Source organism: Vanacampus margaritifer, chromosome 11, assembly GCF_051991255.1.
Source record: "Vanacampus margaritifer isolate UIUO_Vmar chromosome 11, RoL_Vmar_1.0, whole genome shotgun sequence".
Taxonomy (NCBI): domain Eukaryota; kingdom Metazoa; phylum Chordata; class Actinopteri; order Syngnathiformes; family Syngnathidae; genus Vanacampus; species Vanacampus margaritifer.
In genome coordinates, this window is record NC_135442.1 from 314,586 (window position 1) to 333,282 (window position 18,697).

General features: G+C 45.9%; 1 protein-coding gene across 2 annotated transcripts in view; it reads left to right on the forward strand.

The window, feature by feature from the left end:
- Nucleotides 1-18,697, forward strand: part of ttn.2 (titin, tandem duplicate 2) — a 206,585-nt gene that overhangs the window by 69,593 nt on the left and 118,295 nt on the right. For both annotated transcript variants that reach the window (XM_077579402.1, XM_077579403.1), the window contains exons 74-98: nt 367-654; nt 1,448-1,552; nt 1,695-1,980; nt 2,062-2,245; nt 2,326-2,409; nt 3,625-3,892; nt 4,144-4,407; nt 4,960-5,169; nt 5,244-5,321; nt 5,412-5,438; nt 5,866-5,922; nt 7,323-7,367; nt 8,069-8,131; nt 8,212-8,280; nt 8,362-8,427; nt 8,492-8,533; nt 8,649-9,095; nt 9,220-9,531; nt 9,649-9,744; nt 10,434-10,532; nt 13,416-13,493; nt 17,981-18,043; nt 18,151-18,228; nt 18,341-18,424; nt 18,580-18,624. In XM_077579402.1, the coding sequence (XP_077435528.1) occupies nt 367-654; nt 1,448-1,552; nt 1,695-1,980; nt 2,062-2,245; nt 2,326-2,409; nt 3,625-3,892; nt 4,144-4,407; nt 4,960-5,169; nt 5,244-5,321; nt 5,412-5,438; nt 5,866-5,922; nt 7,323-7,367; nt 8,069-8,131; nt 8,212-8,280; nt 8,362-8,427; nt 8,492-8,533; nt 8,649-9,095; nt 9,220-9,531; nt 9,649-9,744; nt 10,434-10,532; nt 13,416-13,493; nt 17,981-18,043; nt 18,151-18,228; nt 18,341-18,424; nt 18,580-18,624 (3,438 nt within the window). The remainder of the gene's footprint in view (nt 1-366; nt 655-1,447; nt 1,553-1,694; nt 1,981-2,061; nt 2,246-2,325; nt 2,410-3,624; nt 3,893-4,143; nt 4,408-4,959; nt 5,170-5,243; nt 5,322-5,411; nt 5,439-5,865; nt 5,923-7,322; nt 7,368-8,068; nt 8,132-8,211; nt 8,281-8,361; nt 8,428-8,491; nt 8,534-8,648; nt 9,096-9,219; nt 9,532-9,648; nt 9,745-10,433; nt 10,533-13,415; nt 13,494-17,980; nt 18,044-18,150; nt 18,229-18,340; nt 18,425-18,579; nt 18,625-18,697) is intronic.

Genomic DNA, 18,697 nt, shown 5'->3' on the forward strand with positions numbered 1-18,697 from the left:
AATGCAATATCGGTAATAACATTTGGTGGTTTTTTTAACTTTGTCATTCATGTTTAACATGGCTAGCGTTTTGTTTCATCAAATGAATTCATGTTTAATAGCATGGCCAACCTTTTAGCTTTGCCTGCTAGCTCATTTTATAGCATGACAAGTTTTACTTTTGCTAGCATGATTTGCATGAGCATTTCCATCAGTATAACTCGGGTGTCATTTATTGGCATGTTTAATAACAAGCTCACGTTCACTCTTAACTAACAAGGTAGCTTTGTTCGCCTGTTTAATGGCAAACGATTGAGCTTTGTTAGCATTTGTTTCAGATAAAATGTGTTTGCTAGCGCGCCAGCAAATGTGTTGTTTCCCCCGCAGAGGCAAAGTCTGCCCCGGTGTTCGACGTCCCTCTGAAAGCCACGTCCGTGTCCGAGGGCGAGCGTCTGAGTCTGCGCTGCCACGTCCGCGGCTCGCCTCCTCTCCGGCTCCAGTGGATGAAAGACCGAAAAGAGCTGGCGCAGTCCGCCACCTCCGGCATCAGCTTCTCCGACGGCACGGCCTGCCTGGAGATCGGCGCGGCGACCCGTCAGGACGCCGGCGACTACATCTGCAAGGCCACCAACGACGCCGGCAGCGAGCTGTGCCGCGCTAAAGTCACCGTCAAGGGTAAAAACTGAGCTGCCAGCTGTTACGGATTCGCAGGGTTTTGTTGTGGGAATCTCTCAGGCCCGGATAGTTAAAAAACAAAACAAAATCAGGTTGAAAAAACTCGATCATTTGACAACACAAGCAAGTCACTCTCAGGGTCCTGGTCCTGGAAGGCCGAAGTCCAGCAGGTTTGAGATGTTTTCCTTCTCCAACGCACCTGATTCAAATGATTAGCCCATCAACAAGCTCTGCCGAGAGCTTGATAACGATCCTTATCATTTAGAATCAGGTGCGTTGGAGGAGGAAAACATCTAAAGCAATTGCGGACCGCGCCTAAATACGATGGTGGCAGTCCCATGTTCAGGTAGGACACGTGATGAGAACTATGTTGGGACCCACAACCTCCTTCAAGTTTTCGAGAATACTCTTTAAAGCTCAGAATAATTTAGGACCTCAATACATTCAAGACCCTTTAGTTCAGGGATGGTAAACTGCAGTCCTCAAGGGCCGGAGTCCTGCAGGTTTTAGAGGTTTCCCTACTCGAACGGCAGCTGATTCCAATATTAACAGGATCGTTATCAGGCTTATGCAGAGCTTGCTGATGAGCTGATCATGAATCAGCTGTGTTGAAGAAGGGAAATATCCAAAACTTGCAGGACTCCGGCCCTCGAGGACCGGATCTCGCCATCCCTGATCTAAAGCCTGCATTGCCGAAATTGACAACCCCTGTAGTAGACAGATGCTCAGGTGTCCGCTCGTCAGTCTTCTTTCGTCTTACCATTTATGTTGCTTATTGTTTTTATTGTTGAAGAAAAAGAAGCTGCACCTACAGACATGGCCACCGAGGTCGCTCCTGCCAAGAAGCTGGACCAGCTCTTCTTTATCCAGGAGCCCAAGGGCATGCACGTCACCGAGAGTAAGACACCTGCCCATCTCCTCCTACTACTCTTCTTCTCCCTCCTCCTCTTCCTTCTCTTCTTCTTCTTCTTCTCTTCTGTATATTACAAATGAACCTAAATAACAAGAAATAATCCTGAGACCCTGCGGTATCTTCGCAGAGGGCACCGCCACCTTCATTGCCAAGGTGGGCGGCGAGCCCATCCCCAGCGTCAAGTGGATGAAGGGCAAGTGGAGGCAGCTGACCCAGGGCGGCCGCGTGTCCATCGAGCAGAAGGGCCGAGAGTCCAAACTGGAGATCCGCGAGGTGACCAAGTCGGACTCGGGCCAATACCGCTGCGTGGCCGCCAACAAGCACGGCGAGATCGAGTGCGCCGCGGACCTCCACGTAGATGAGAAAAAAGCGGCCGCCCAGCTAGAAGGAGACCTGAGAGCCAAGCTCAAGAAGTCAGTTTGTGGGCCAGTAGCGCCCCCATTCGAAAATACCAACTGCAGCGCTTCAACTTGACTCTTCTTTTTTGTCTTCAGGACCCCGTCCAAGCAGAAGAGTCCCGAAGCGGAGCAAGAGATTGACATTGTAGAGCTGCTGAGAAACGTGGACCCCAAGGAGTACGAGAAGTACGCCCGCATGTACGGGATCACCGACTACCGGGGTCTCCTCCAGGCCATTGAGCAGCTCAAGCAGGAGCGGGCTGAGGAAACTGGAAGACAAGTAAGATAGGCCGTCCCGGTGCCATCACCGGTGCCTTGGTCTACGCGGACTGTACTGATTATGGCCCTTGCGGTTGACAGGAAGTGGAACGTACACCCAGAGAGGCGGACGAGGACATGGCCCGGCTGGTGGCCGACCTGCAGAAGAGAATGGAGCGGACAGAGGTTGCTAGACAGCGTGTCTTAGTTTAAATACCTTTTAATAACTTGTTTTCTTGGAGGAGCAATTTTGCTAGCAACTTTCTAATCTTGATGATCCAGTTTTTGCACGTTTAGGACCTGAAGCCAGGGTTTTATTCAACAATCCAAATATGGCAATAGAACAAATCAGCAATTGGGTTCCTTTTTATGTCGTCAACATTTGTTATTTCTTTAATTCATTGTAAGAATATTACAACATATTTTTTTGTCTAGAAACATTTTCAGTGGGGCAATTTCAAGCACAAGTATTAATGTGAGCTCAAAAGACACGAGTATGCAAAATTAAGAATAAAACAAGATGAACTAATGTCATTTTGAGAACACTTATTGTGCAGATCTCAAAAGTCAGATTATTGACATTAATAGAGCGCTTTAATCATCTGTTTAGGCCACTCCTCCTTGCTGGCGTACATGTGACGCAATCCGTTTCCGGTCCTGTTGTTCTACGTGTGTAGCATTATTTTATACGATTTTCTCTCCAGGCACGTTTTGACCTGTCTGCAATGTTGCTGCCAGTTTAGCCACACTAGTAGCCATCTGAAACTTCTTGCTAGCTAGCTAGCTGCTGCGGCCCAAGTAGCATCGAGTTTGACCTGCCGACTACCCAGTCCAGTACTATCCAGTCAAGTGAAGCAAATCACTTCTTTCAAGCCTTGTAGTCCATGCTCTCTCTAGTTCATAGTTCTTAGCCCGTGGTCAACCGTCCATAGTGTGTAGTTTATAGTCCAGAGTCCGTAGTCTTAAATCCATAGTTTATAGTACTAGACCACAGGTCAACTATTCATAGTTCATAGTCCGCAGGCCACAGTCTCGAGTCCAGAGTGTTCATATTCCATAGTCTACATTACACAGCTCACAGTCAATAGGCCATAGTTCATAATCCATGCTCCAGCCCGTATTTCATAATCCCTAGCCCATAGTTCATAAAAGAAAGTCCCTAGTCCATTGCTTGTCCCTCGTCAGTAGTCTGTAGTTCATATTCAATAATCCTCCCAGGCGCCATAGCTCATAGACCATAGACAGTTAATAGTGCATAGGTCATAAGCACATTCTGCCGTATCCTCTTGTGCTTTAGCGTCTGACACGTCTGAAGGATATCTGTCATCTGTCCATAGTTCGTAGTTTATAGTGACCATTGCCCAACCATATGTCTAAGGTGTCCCATTGTCTGTCCTTTAGCCAGTAACAGTGGTGAAGGACATCAGCGACCAGTCGGTCCTAGCTGATGAGGAGGCTCTCTTTGAATGTGAGGTGAAGATCAACTACCCCGAAATCATGCTGTCCTGGTACAAGGGCACCCAGAAGCTAGACACCAGCCCCAAGTACCACATCAGTGTGAGTGGAGACCGCCATCTGCTGAAAATAAAGGGGTGCCAACTCGCAGACCAGGGAAATTACCGGGTGGTGTGCGGACCTCACATCTCCAGTGCCAAGCTCACCGTCACTGGTCAGTACATCTTCATTACTAGTAGGGCAGATAGTCAGTACTGACAACAGCCCACAGTCCATGGTCTGACGCCCATTGTTTATAGTTTGTAGCCCACTGTCAATTGTAGCCTACAATTCATAGTCCATAATCCACAGGCCGTAGTCAGTAATGCCTAGTCCGAAATTCCATAATCCATAGTACACGGTCTACAGCCCACAGTTTATAGTCCATCGTACTGACCCTAGCCTCCACGTTGTCGATTTTTCCAGAGGCCATTGTGGAGACGCACCTTCAGGACAAGTCGGGTAAGGAAGGCCAGCCATGTACTTTGTCTTGTCAGTTGTCCATCCCCAATGCGGAAGTGCAGTGGTTTAAGAATGGCCAGCAGTTAGACACCAAGGGAGGCAGATTCAAGTCTGAGGTCAAACACAAGCTCCAGAAGCTACATATCAAGGACTTGAAGCCCGAAGACCAGGGCCGCTACACCTGCAGGTACCTGCACCTGCAGTCTTCTGCGGACCTCTGGGTGGAAGGTTGGTACCTTCTCCAAAAACCTTCTGATCGGTCCCGAACTAACCTCTTCTCACCATTTTGTCTCCCTGACTAATCCTAAACTTGATGTCCACAATCTCTTTTTGACTTCCTGGCGAAGGTCTCCTTCGTCGTTAAGCAGTCATGCATCCTCTCTATATGAACCCCACACATTGTGGCTGTTGTGTGCTTTGCTTGGAATCTGTGGGTCCACCACCCCAACGGCGCTCCCCTATTAACCTCTCACAAAACATTCTCATCATCATCATCATCATCATCATCATCTCAACCCCGGCGTGGCTGTTGATTCCTTCGTCTGTCTGCCGTGCCGTCAGCGCTCCCCTCCAAACACTCCAGTCGTCCCTCCTTTGTCTTTCGCTCTCACTCCTAACATTCTCGCCATCATCTCATCCCTCCCTGCCGGAGTCTGCCTTGCTCCCTTTCTTGCTCCCATTCTAACCCTTTCTCACAGAACGTCGCCCTAATATTACCCAGTGTGGGCCTTGCGCCGCCCTCTCACCCGTTTGGTTGCCGTCCGTCTTTGTCTTTTGTAGCCGAGCAAATTCACTTCACCAAGCGCATCCACAATGTGGAGGTGAACGAGCGGCAGGCGGCCACCTTTGAATGCGAGGTGTCCTTCGACAATGCGGTGGTGTCCTGGTACAAGGACACCTGGGAGCTGAGAGAAAGCCCCAAGTACAACTTCCGCAGCGAGGGCCGGAGACATTTCATGGTCATCCAAAACGTGAGCGTGGAGGATGAAGGTGCGTAGTAGCGCGCCGCCCCGCCACATTTGCCGTTTTTTCATGACCGCCAACCGCTGACTGCCTTCATGTAGGCGTGTACTCGGTGATTGTGAGGTTGGAGCCCCGGGGTGAAGCTAAGAGCAGCGCCGAGCTCTATTTGTCTGGCAAAGGTACCAAGGCGCCACCTTTGACCACTCTTGGATCGACACTCTTGTTGTGTTTAACGCCGCCTTCTTCTTCTTCACCCCCTTTTTGCACAGAGATCCAAATTGCCACCGTTCCTTTTGGTAAGTACCTTCTCCTCTAGAACACAAAATCTTACTTCAGCCGTCCGTCTTTTAAAGTTGATGAAAGGGCTCAAGCACATGGCCCGCATCTTGGAGTCAGGCAAGCTATGTCTGTGGTTCCCTTCGCCGGTGGGTGACACGTGGTGACCCTTGAATCCAGCAGGGATGTTTGGGAGATAGACGCAAGTCTTTCATGACTGATAAGGATGCTATAAATGAATGAATGAATTGACTCTGAACCCAGGATGTAAATGATGACGAAATTCCCGATTGTTATGAACTCACAATCAGATCATGAAGAAGGAAAGCGCTATGGATACGATGTAGAAAATGAATGAATGAGTGTGCTATGACGACATGATGGAGGTCATCAAAGATTGTTATGATGATGTGTGTACAAATAATGAAGAAAGGAATTGTTGTGTAGATGTGCAAGACGTTCCGGTGGAGAGGCCTGAAGCGCCTTCGTCAGTCGACGTTCAAGGTGAGACCGAAAACTCCACACCGTATTTGTGACCCGCTCTGGCTAAAGAGTCGGCATTTCGCAATGGTTCATTCCGAGTTCTGGATCAAAAATAGATGGGGTGGCTAACATTTTGCATTTGGAGATGTTGTCAAAAATACCCTCCCTAAAATCTCTATTTTCATTTCCCAGCAACCCCAAAGTTCAGATTAATAAGTGATTAGTAGACCATGTGCTTCATTAGCTTATTTGTTTTCGGCCGACTCTTAGCGAACGCGTCTCGGGGAACCTGCAAAATTGCTCTTCAAATAACCCAGAATTCCTCACCCCAAACGTACGTCGCAATGATTTCAAGAAAGGTGCATAGCAACCAGATAAGGCTACGACCTCTTAGTTGCTACTTTGCTAGCTTTGTGTGCAAACCTATTGGGACTGCGACCTACCGGTCAATTGTGATTTTAGCCCAAAAAGTTAGCATGCAGTTGGAACCAGCTCTTCTTACTGCAGTCTTACTCCAGCTCATTAGTGGAATTTGTCTTATCTGGAGGCTAAATTGTGGAGAAAAACCCGACGTGCTAGAAAAAAAAAATCGGATTGCAATTTTGAAATCAGCAGAAAAATCTTAACAGAATTTTTGAAACATTGTTTCAAAGTGTCAATATGCATTTTTATTTTATTTTTTACCCATGAGGAAGGAACATTTAGCCAGAGCTGGTCACATTTGAACCCCCGCATATTTGAACTTAAGCAATGACAATCTGCAATTTTTTGGGGGGGAAATAATTCCACCATTTGTTCACCGTTTTTGTGCTCAGGCCAAAGAAATCCAATGATTTAGTTGCTGTTGTTGCTAGTTCAAACTCAGCGGTGTAACACTTTGGTGCGCATGTGAGATTTTGTGGCCAGTCTTTGAATGCACCATCAACAGTATGATTGTGCTACACGTAACCTCGGAAGCTATTTTGCGTTACAATCGAACTGCGTTCACCAACAATTGTGTGGAAAGTAAATTATGCGCAAGGATGAGTTGTTTGTGTCAAGTATTCGTTTGACCATGTGTGACGTGGCGCCAATTTGCCTTCTTTTGCTTACTCTGCTCGCCAATACTGTTGATGAGCCTGACGCGAAGGCGCTTTGCGTTGGTTGAAGGATTTAAGTGCAGAATACCGTCGCTACGTGTTAACGTTGATTCATGATGATGTCAATGCGAGCTGCATGCATTTGATGCTTTGTGCTCCTTTCCGCTTGAAGTGCTTTGCTGCCATCTTTTGGCAGTTGTGGTCAGTCTCTGTGTGACGGGAATAGCTGGGGTTTGATGTATATGGAACTAGAAGCAGTACAGTTGACTTGTTGGGAGTCAGGTCAGCGTGTCCGTAGTCCAATGGAGATTAAATATATCTCTTGTCTTTTTTTTTTTCAAGAATCTGCTGACTTTTATCAATATGAGGAAGAAATTGAACATACAGGTATTCACACTTCTGTCCTCCTCCTCATCATTCATTTCCATATTCCTCTTCATCCTTAACATATTCATACTTGACACCATCAGATTAGATAGACTTGAAATTTGCTGGCAATTGGACAAAATCTCTCGGAGGAGTTCACCTTTGAAGAATTCCTAAATGGGAAAAAAAAAGTTGAAATGGCCGCTTCAAAGCAATACGGCAGACCTCCTGGATCTTTTTATGCATGGCTTGTCGCTCTACTCATGACTGGCATGACTACCAAATTTCAAGTGGAGTCGGGGGCTGAATTTCCAAAAGATTGCTTTTGAAGGAGCGGCCTAAAATGGTTGCTTGGAAGAAGAATGGCCCACAGCCGGTGTTTTTTGGACCACGGCTTCCTTAAGGCTTTTTTGTGGGTCTCCTACTCATGATTGATATGCCTACCACATTTCTTGTTGATAATTGAAAGTGGAGGAATTACCACAAAACATTACTTTTGTTTGTTCGGTTTTTTCTGCGCCCTCCTCTACAAATATTGCCCCTGAATCTGTCTTTTTTTTGTCATCTTCCCTCACCTAATCTTCTTGTTTTGTGGCTTGGTCCTTCTGTCCCTCTTGACTTCTTGTCTTTTTTCCCCTGGCGGTTCCATTTCCCCGCCAAGGTGCCCATCATGTATGGATTTCAAAATAAAACTGATTGAAAAAAATGTTTGTCTGCTGCAGTTGCCGTCCAGGAGACAGTGGAAGTACATGAAGTGGAAGTGAGAGAGGAAGTGCTTTCCAGAGGTACCAAAGACTTCTAAGAAATCCTACTAGAATCTTCTTTGGTGTCTTCGAGCTAACATGATGAATTTTTCTTTTCCAAGTGGCCAAAGCCAAGGAGGAACGGGAAGTGGAGCCAGCAGCAGAGGAGGAGGAAGCAGCGATCCCGCAAGGTGAGCCCACCCATACTGCGGGTCCCCTTAGCATTGACGGCGTTAGCCACCAGGCGACTGACGGTGTTGTTGATGTCACAGTGACCAAAGTAGAAGAGGAGGTTCTTATGGAGAAGAAGAAGATGAAAGTCGTGACCTCGGTTAAAGGTAGTTTGTTCTCTTTGTTGCCGACTTTGTGATCGATTTCTAATGTGCGTGAATGTCTCCAAAGAACCAGAAGAAGTCGCAGAGCCACCGCAGGAGCCAAAGAAAGGTACTTGTTCCTGCTTCCTGTTGCCTCTCACCTCTTGTCATTGTTTGTCCTCTCTGTCTGTCGCTAACTCTGTCTGTCCTTTTACGTTAATTTTTGTGTTGCCTACCCCCCCAAGATGAACCCAAGCCAAAACCTCCACCTGAAGTCAAGCCGCTGGTGAAACCGGAGCCCGAGCCCAAGCCCAAAGTCAAGCCGGTGGCAAAGCCTGAGCCCGAGCCCAAACTCAAGCCAGTGGCGAAGCCTGAGCCAAAAATCAAGCCGGTGGCAGAGCCTGAGGTTAAACTCAAGCCGGTGGCGAAGCCTGAGCCAGAGCCCAAAGTCAAGCCAGTGGCAAAGCCTGAGCCTGAGGTTAAACTCAAGCCGGTGGCGAAGCCTGAGCCAAAAATCAAGCCGGTGGCAGAGCCTGAGGTTAAACTCAAGCCGGTGGCGAAGCCTGAGCCAGAGCCCAAAGTCAAGCCGGTGGCAAAGCCTGAGCCGGAGCCCAAAGTAAAGCCAAAGCCCGAGCCGGAACCTGAATCCAAGCCAATGCTGTTGAAGAAGCCAACTGCACCGCAGCTCAAAGGTACTTTCTGCCTTCTTCTCTGGTTGTTCTTTATGTGTGTGCGTGTGTGTGTGTGTTTGTTGGTCTGTGTGTTAGTTTCTTTGCGTGGAAGCCCATCTTTGAGTATCATACGTGTCGCTTCAAGTCTCCGAAGAACCCAAACCAGGACCTGTTAAGATCAAGTCCAAACCTGAAGTGCCAAAAGCAGAGCCAGTGGTGGTACATGAACCAACCAAACCGGAGCCTGTGGTGGAACCCAAACCACCCTCACCGGAACCTGTTGTGGAAACTAAACTTTCCAAACCAGAGCCTGTAATAGCGCCCAAACCAAAGCCCGTGGAGGCACCCAAACCTCCCAAACTAGAGCCTGTGGTGAAAAAAGCTGAAGAAACAGAGCCTATGGTGCCAAAAGTAGAACCACCAAAGCCCAAAGAACCAAAGGAACCTGCCAAAAAAGGTACACACATCTTCCAGCATTGGGCTTTCCCTCATCTTCTTAAATCTCAAAGTGGTGAGAAGGTCTTCATTCTTTCGTAAATTCAATGTTCTTATTGACCGAGATCTTGTCTCAAAGTGCCAGAGAAGCCAGTGAAGAAGGAGCCTGCTGCAGAATCGCAGAAGCCCCCCAGAGAAGAGGAAACACTACAGAGGAAACCTGTGCTCACCAAAGGTATCTGAAGCTCAAGCAACAAGACCTCAATCTTATGCTCTTCTTAACTTCATATGCGGTTCATCGTGTTGTGTTTGTGACTTGTGGTTGATTCTGTTGTTTGGTTTGTCATGTGTTGCTCTTCATGTGTGATTGTCACATGTGGCTCTTCATTCGTGGTTACGTAGTCCTGTTGTGTGGTTCGCTGTGGGCTTTTTTCTCGTGTGGTTCTTCTTGTGTGGATCTTCATTTGGTGTTTGTCAAGTGGTGTGTGTGTGTGTTTAATGATATGTACTTCATGTTTGGTTCTTCACAAGTTGTTCAACTGTGGCTTTCCACATGTAATTCTTTAAGTGTGGCCTGTCATGTGCTGTTGTTCTTGTGTGATCCTGCATATTATGTGGTAGGCCTCATTTTGTTCTTCACCTGCGGTTCCACTCATGTTCGTCGCATGTGACTCTTCATGTGTTGTTCTTCACCCATTTTTTTCCCACATCACATTTGGCTCTTCATGAATGCTTCCTCGTGCATTGTTCTTCATATGTGGTTTCCTCCTATACAGCTCTACCCATGTGGCGCTTTACCAATGCTATTTAATACATAGTTTTTGAAGTGTGGTTCTTCACTTGGGTCTTTGTATTGTGCGGTTCTTCACGCATTATCTGGTCTTGGTCATTTTTTGATCCTAATTCATTTGATATTCTTCCAAGCTCATGTGGCAGAGAAGATAGTAGATGAACCAAAACCAGCAGAGAAAGCTGAGCCCGTTCTGCTTCCGCCGAAACAAGAGCCAGCAGAACCACAAAGAGGTACATTGATGTTTGTACTCATCTCTGTCGCCTGCAGGGGGCAAAGGTTGCTGTCCTCTATACCATCTGTGCTCAAAGGCTTCCGTTATAGTTGTGTAACAATGCAGTGTAATCTTTGTGTGCGCTAGCACCTTGTTCTGCTCTTCATGTGATCTGCATGTTGTTGTCTCAAAACCTCTTCAAGCTTGGAAAGCTGATCTTGTACTCCAAGACCAGTGCATACCTCCAAAACAACCTCAGAAGATGCCCTGCGAGGTTGTCATGTCACAGAGTCTTACACCCGACTCACTCCGGGATACAACTCAGGAGAAAGTACCAGAGATAACTCAAGATAAACCTGAGAAAGTACCAGAAAAAATGGCAAAGATGCTTCCTGGTAAGCGTGATGACGTACCAGAGAAAGTGCCAGAGATGTTTCATGATAAACTACACAAAGTACCAGGAAAGCCTCCTGGAATACCTGATAAAGTACCAGAGACAGAATCAGAGACGCTTCATGATAAACCTGATAAAGTACCTCAAAAAGTGTCAGAGAAGCTTCTTGGTAAGCCCAAAGAAGCACCAGTGAAAGAATCAGAGAGACTTCACGATAAACCTGATGACATACCAGAGAAAGTATCAGTGAGTTTTCATGATAAACCTGCTAAAGTACTAGAAAAGTGTCCTGCTGTACCAGAGAAAGTATCAGGGAGGCTTCATGATAAACCTGATAAAGAACCAACGAAAGTACCAGAAGAGCTTCATGATAAACCTGATGAAGTGCCAGTGAAATTTCCACGTATGCCTGATAAAGTACCAGAGAAGGTATCAGAGAAGCTTCTTGGTAAGCCTGATGAAGTACCAGTCAAAGTACCGGACGAGCTTCATGGTAAACCTGATGAAGTACCAGAGAAGCTTCCTGGTATACCTGTTAAAGTACCAGAGAGGCTTCATGATAAAGCTGATAAAGTGCCAGTGACATTTCCACGCATACCTGATAAAGTACCAGAAAAGGTATCAGAGAAGCTTCTTGGTAAGCCTGATGAAGTACCAGTGAAAGTACCCGAAGAGCTACCAAAGAAGCATGCTGGTATACCTGATAATGTACCAGAGAGGCTTCATGATAAAGCTGAGGATGTACTAGGAAATCATCATAATAAACCTGAAAAAGTACCAGCAAAACTTCCCGACAAACCAGATGACAAAGTACAAGAGAAAGTCCACGATAAGCGTGAGACCATATCTGAGAAGCCTTCTAAAAAAACTCATGATAAAGTACCTGAGAAAGCTGATAATGTACCAGAGAAGCTTCTTGATATACCCAATAAAGTACCAGACAAGCTTCCTGAAAAACTACATGAGAAAATAGCAGAAAAGCTTCCTAAAAAGGTATGTGAGAAATTACCAGACACACCTGAGAAAGTACCAGACAAGCTCACTGATAAGCCACTTAAGGCGTCACTGAAAATTCCTGATGAAACGGAGAAAGGAACAGAAAAGCTTCATGACAAACCACCTGAGAAACTACCAGAGAACCCTGAAAAAGCCCTTGAGAGGCTCCATGAAAAACCTGCAAAAGTCCCAGAGAAACTCCATGATAAAACACACGAGAGACTACTAGAGAAGCTTCCTGATAGAGTGCCACAGAAACTTCCCGATAAACCACGTGAGAAAATAGATGAGAAGCTTCCTAAAAAAATATGTGAAAAATTCCTAGACACAACTGAGAAAGTACCAGACAAGCTCACTGATAAACCGTATGAAGTGCCACAGAGAATTCCTGATGAAGCACATGAGAAAGTACCAGCGATACTTCATGACACACTACATGAGAAAATACCAGAGAAAGCTGAAAAAGTCCTGGAGAGGCTATATGAAAAACCTGAAACAGTACCAGAGAAACTCGATCAGAGAGTAATAGCGAAACCTTGTGATAAACCTGATAAAATACCAGAGAAGCTTTCAGACAAACCTGGTCCAGTACCAGAGGAGCTTCGTGATACGCCCCATGAGAAAGTACGCGAGAAGCTCCCTGATCAACCACACGGCAACGTATCAGAGAATCGTCCCGATATATCTGATGCAATACCAGAGAAGCTTACAAATAGAATGCACGAAAAAGTACCAGAGAAACTTCATGATAAAGCTGAAAATGTATCAGAGAAGGTACCAAAGAAACATCCTGATATACCCCAGAAATTACCAGTTAAACCTGACAAAGTACCCCAGACACTTCCTGATAAAACTCAGAAAGTACCAAGGAAACTTGATAAAGTGCCAGAGAAACTTCCTGATAAACCTCAAAGGGTACCAAAGAAGCTACCTGGTAAATCTCAGAAAGTACCAGAGGGTTTTCCTGATAAAAAACATGAGAAAATACCAGAGGAACTTCCTCAGATGGCAGAGAAAGTTCTACCAGCCCAGACAAAGGTGGAAGAAGTCCTGGTTGAAAGGGACTCTGAAAAACCTCCAACAAAGCCACTAGAAGACAGAGTTCTTGGGAAAAAGCCCGTTCAGGCTTCCCAGAAAGCGTCTAAAGACGCCAGGGTTCCCCTGACAACTGAGAAGGTTCCAGAGGAGCCAATATATGAAATATTCTCTGGGGTTGTCCGTGTCCAAAAGGAAGTAGCAGAAGAGTCTGCCACAGGTACAGGGAAGATTAAAACTTCTTTTCTTCCACCTCTTCCTCTTTGTGTCCTTCTTTTTCTTCTTCCTGTTCTTTCTGCTTCTTCGTGCATGCAAATGTTGAAAAGCTGCTGTCTGGTAGAAAATGTTGCACTTTAGGCTCTCTGAGCAGCTGGAGAACTCTTGCGGACTCACCTCTCGTTTGTGCCCGGTTGTTTGTCTAATTGCCTGTCTCGTCTTTTTTTCTTGCTGCCAATATCTTGGATGATAAACTTGAAGGTTTAGAAACTCAGACGGTTGTCAAGAGGCCACCTTTGGAGGTTGAACCAGAGAAGAAAGTCTCTCCTCCAGAAAAAGGTATCAGCAGACGGACAGCTTCAAAACACCTCTTGAAGCATCTGACGCCCTTTGTTGTTTATGTGATTGTTGTCTCACGCTTGATTGTCTTTGTGTTTTGTCGTCGCTTCTTGGCGCCGCCATATGACGCCCACTCTTGGTGCCTCAGCGAGGCTAATCAGGCTTGAGCAGCGACAGGAAGTGCATCACGTGACAGAGATGGTGTCTTTCACTGAAGAAGCTTGCTCTTATGAGGCCGAGACAGAAGATCAAGCCCAAGTTTTGTATGAGCAGGCCTTGTGCCCTGCAGGACATTTGAGTGTTGATTTGACTGAGACCAGGATGCAAAGGTCTGAGCCATCTGTGACTGACAGGAAGGAGATTGCTATGATCACCGAGAAACCAGAAGAGCTTAAGAAAGAGCAGGACGCTGCCAAAGAAGTTAGAGGTGAAAGAAAAGATGAGACGGTAGTGGTAGTCAAGAAAGACAGCAAGGCTGTGATCCGGAAAGAAAACAAGGAAACTAGCGTCAAAGTCTCGATGGCGGAACAGGAAGTAGAAGTCGAGGCGCCCGACAGAGAATACATTAAAATCACTGCATCTTCGGCACAAGACAAAGTAAGCCGGAGTCTGGAAGACCAGAGGGTGGAATCAGGCAAAGGTGTAGCTAAAGATCAGCGTTCAGCAGTGAGTCACCAGGTAGCTGAGAAAAAACAAGAGAAGACTCAACTGACGGAAGAAAAAAGTAAAGCAGAAGCAGATGTCTCGGTGTCAGATATCCCACCTCAGCAAATCCAACAAGTTTCTCAACTCAAAACCCCAAATAAAGATTCTAATCATCGGATTCGAACATTAAGAAAAAGTCCAGAGCAAGAATGCAAAGCTGCTGCCAGAGGTACACCCAGGGGTATTCTCATCCACATGACTCTTTTTTTGACCCCCTCATTCTCTTTTGTCACAATAAATTTTGGTCAGAATTTTAACATCTTGCATTTAACCCTTGTTTTTTAAAGAAGCTGACAAGTCTCCCGCCGTTGTAGAGATGCTGGAGAAAGAAGTCGAGAGAGGTAGAGCAGCAGCACTTCTGCCTTCGGGCTCACCAATGACTTGTTGTCTTTTCTGTGCAATCTAACCAAGATGTCTGTGTTGTCTGGTCTTAATCTCTTGGCGCCGCGTAATGGTGCTTTCGTTTCACTATTCCCACAATCCTTTGCCTCCACCTCAAGCGTCTGATGAAAGAATGCAAAGGGAGGCACTGCGGAGCAACTTCCTGTCTGAGGAAGCCCCGGACATCCAGGAAGAAGAGCACATGGACAAGAGCAAAGAAGCTAATGCAATCGCTAATCCCAGGCTCTGGACATCTGTTACTGATGGTTCAGAGACCCCGGGCCTTCAGGAAAGGTCAGAATTAGACCAAGGTTCAGGAGTCAGATTTAAGATGAAACCTTCATGGGCAACCAGTGATGCAGATACAATGGGACGAGACAAACCTGAAGTTAAAGCAACCAAGTCAGGCACGAGGCAGTCATCAGATAAACATCTACCGGCTGAACAAGATGTGAAACTGACAATCAATGATGTGCAAGGAGATGTAGAACCTCAGCAACACAAAACATATTCCCTACGTCCTGAAAAGGAGATTAAGGAATCATGTGGTGACGAGGGACAGCTTTTATTGATAGGGAGTGCAGAGGAATCTGTAAAAGTTGCAGACCTTCAACCTCAGAAAGTTCTGAAACAAGCTGAACATGGAGAAGAACCCAGGGAGACCAGCTCGACCGCTTCCAAGGTAGAACATGGAGTGTCAATTACAAGTGATGTAATCGCCACTGACCAAGCTCCTCCGGTGCTGGGTCCAGGTGAAGAACTGATGCTTGATGTAGAGAAGACACAAACGTCTGACAAACTAACAGAAGAAGTTGTTGACCCTCTGATTGAAGAATTTCAGACAGAATGGGAGGTGGTTGGTGCCGCTCTCAGGACGTCATCTGCAGGAGAAGTCGCAGACCCTGAACCTGTTCTTGCGAGAATTCCAGAGGAGTATGCTGGACTTGAGGTGCCTCAAGAGGTGGCCTCTATACTTAACCAAAGTACACAGGAAGATCAGTGTGAAGAAAATAAAAGAAAACAGGGAGAAAAGGCAATTAAGAGCTTTTTCTCACCTATAAGAAAGGACGTTTGTCCAGTTTCACCAGAGCAAGATGTCCAGTTATTAGAGCAAACAGGCCTAATAAATGCTGAAGAAAGCCAAACAAACCAACAAGTTTCCTCTGCAGAGATGAGAAGCTCTAAGTCAGAGAAATCCAAGGCCGACTTGAGCTTGGACAATGTTAGGGGACTCAAGTCTCACATAGTCCAAAAAGAGGCCTTCAATCGACTGGATGAGAAACCAGAACTAATGGAAAGAAAAGCAGCTGTGATGGAGGTGGTGACTCCACTGTCTGGGGTTGTTGAGGATGCAGGCGTTAAATCAGAAGCTTTGTGGAGATTTATAAGCTCTACTGCAACAGGTAAGGAACTTGAGCCAAAACAAGAACTCGTTCACAATCAAGCAGAGGGTTTTGAAATTATGCGAGAGCTAGTGAGAACTGGAGAAGGGCATGCCTCACCTAAGAGCTTAACAGTTAAAGACCGCACTAAAGATGAAAAAGACAGTTCCCATGCAGAGGAGGTAGTTCAATGTCTGGAAAACATTCAAGATAAAACCAGAAAAGCTCCGACAAGTTCTTTACGCATGAGGACCACTGAAGTCCAGTCCACAGTGTCTCCGAAAATGCAGATCATGAAAGCTGAGACTTTTGAAGAGGCAGATCCTTCCAAATCAGTAAGGGTCTCCATGAGGGAAGAAGCTGCAGAAACGTCCCAGATGTCAGCCGAATTCAGATCAAAATCCCTGAAAGAGAAAAGACAAAGTTTAAGCAAAGTTAAACACATTTCTGTAGAAGAAGTGCATGCTGAGGGTCATATTTTAGAAAGAAAAACAGAAAAGTTTGACTGGGAACCTTTAACACCAGCAGGACCAGAGGTCGAAACTACAGATCAAACAGAAATCCTTGAGTCCCGAGCCTTCCAAAGACCGCGAGAATCTGAGCAAGTTTCAGACATCACCAAGGATGCTTTTGATTATGAAACTTCCTGTGCTTTGACTGAAGAAGCAAATGTGTCTAAGCTGAAACCTCACATGCCACAGGAGGCTGACATTCATGTCACAAAGGATTCACCAGGACATCAAAGGGTGAAACTTGCATCTCCAGACACCGGGAAAACTGACACAGTCCTTATACTTCCTCAACCTCAAGTTCCATATCGCTTGACTCAAACAGATCTGAAGCAGCCTATGGAAAGAACCTCTTCCAAGACCCCTGTGGTGGATGTTGTAAGTCAGAGTAAAGTCATCAGAGAAGCAGGAGGAACGCAGTTAAATAGTCAACAAAGTCAAAGCCCACCTGAGCATCTTGCCAATTACACATCACAGGAAAACACAGCTTCCAAAGTCACAGGACCGAAGCTAGATCAAGTGGAGCCGGAAAGAAGGTCTCTGAATGCCTTAAAAACTGATACAGTCAAAGATATTCCTCATAGCTTGATGCAAGCAGAACTGAAGCAGCAAATGGAAAGAATGTCTTCCAGAAGTCCATTGTTAGGCGTTAAAACTCAGAGAGAAATAATCATGGAAGGAGGAACACAGTTAGATAGTCCTCATAGCACACCTAAGAGTCTGGTCCAAAGGTTAGATCAAGTGGAACAAGAGGAGCTGAAAAACAAAGTATTTCTAGCGACAGGTACCAGAAAACAAGCAGATCTACATTGCATTGAGGAACTTGCAGAGAATAGCATGGAAGCCAATGACAAGGAAAAACTCTTCGCAGCTTCTGTTGAGGCAATTAAACCTGATGCAAAATATGAAGTCACATCTATAGACCTGTTAGGCCAGCAGAAACTTTTTTCAAATGAGGACGCAGCGAAAGGAGATAAATCCAGCAGCGATTGCTCTAGAAGAGGAAAAGCTGAGTCCAAAGACCAAAGAAAAGTTGATTCACATGACAAGGCAACATCAAAAAGTGATATTAGTTTGATGGCCTCTGTCCGAGAACTATCAGTAACAGATGAACCCAAACCAGCCCGGGAGGAAAGCGCTCATCTGCAGGCTGAGGCCAGTGAAGAAAACAGACTTTCGTCTCAAAATGTCTGCAGAGGTATCAAGAGAAACGTGTGGCGTGCCACCGATCACGCATTTTTGTGACCTTGAGCACAAGTCATTGTCCAACTTAAGAATTCCATGTCATGGCACCCATTTCCTATGGGCACAAACAAGCATCCTCCTGTCCAGCCAGGCATTTTAATGTTGCCTCTTCTAATTCTCCAGTCCACCACGTCTCACATCACACCGTGTTCCAAGCCAAGCACATTAACCTCTTCAGTGTCTGTCTGTCCATCTGTATTTCTGTCTGGTGTTCTTGGCGTCGCCTGCACGGACGCTCTGACTGTCTCTTTGTTTGATTTCCAAGCTTCAGAGGAGTTCCGGCCACCAGTCAAGGAGCCGGCAGCCAAGCCTGTTGTTCCTTCAGAAGGTAGCAACATCTTTGAATGTCACTCCTAAGTGTCTACAATTGTTGACATCATTCTCGGGTGAAGATGCAAATCTTTTTGTTAAATTGGATTTACCTTGTACTTGAAGAGTGCCAAGTACCCGTACCAGTTGAAGTCAAAAAGTCCGACGAGGGTGAGCAGCTGAAAAAAACAATGACCAAGCCAGGTATCCAAGACCTCTTGCGATGACTCCTCAACCATAACGCCTTGTTCGCTCGTTTTACTGCAACATCTCTTTTTTTCTTGTTCTATTTTTTCTTAAATTGTTACCGTTGAAGTGGTCAAGCGCGTCGTAAAGGCTGAAGAGCCAACCAAGATGGTTGTGGAAGAAGAAAAACCTGTGAAAGTGGCCCCTCTGACAGGTAGTTTGTTAGACCGATGGAAAAGGTCTTCGTTTTATTCTTTGCTCGTTGATGTTGTCTGCAAAGTTCAGAATGCTTTTATCCAAGCCAGTAAGGTCCTCAGTCAATATTTTTTGTGCAAATAAATGATCTAATGACAGCCTTTTCAATTTTAGATCAAACCAAGGGACCAGTTGAAGCACCGGCAGGAGTCAAGAAAGGTAGGAACAACGCTGACGGCAGGACTTTGATAATGACATGTTTACTTATTTCTTCTCAGTCTTTGTGTCTTGA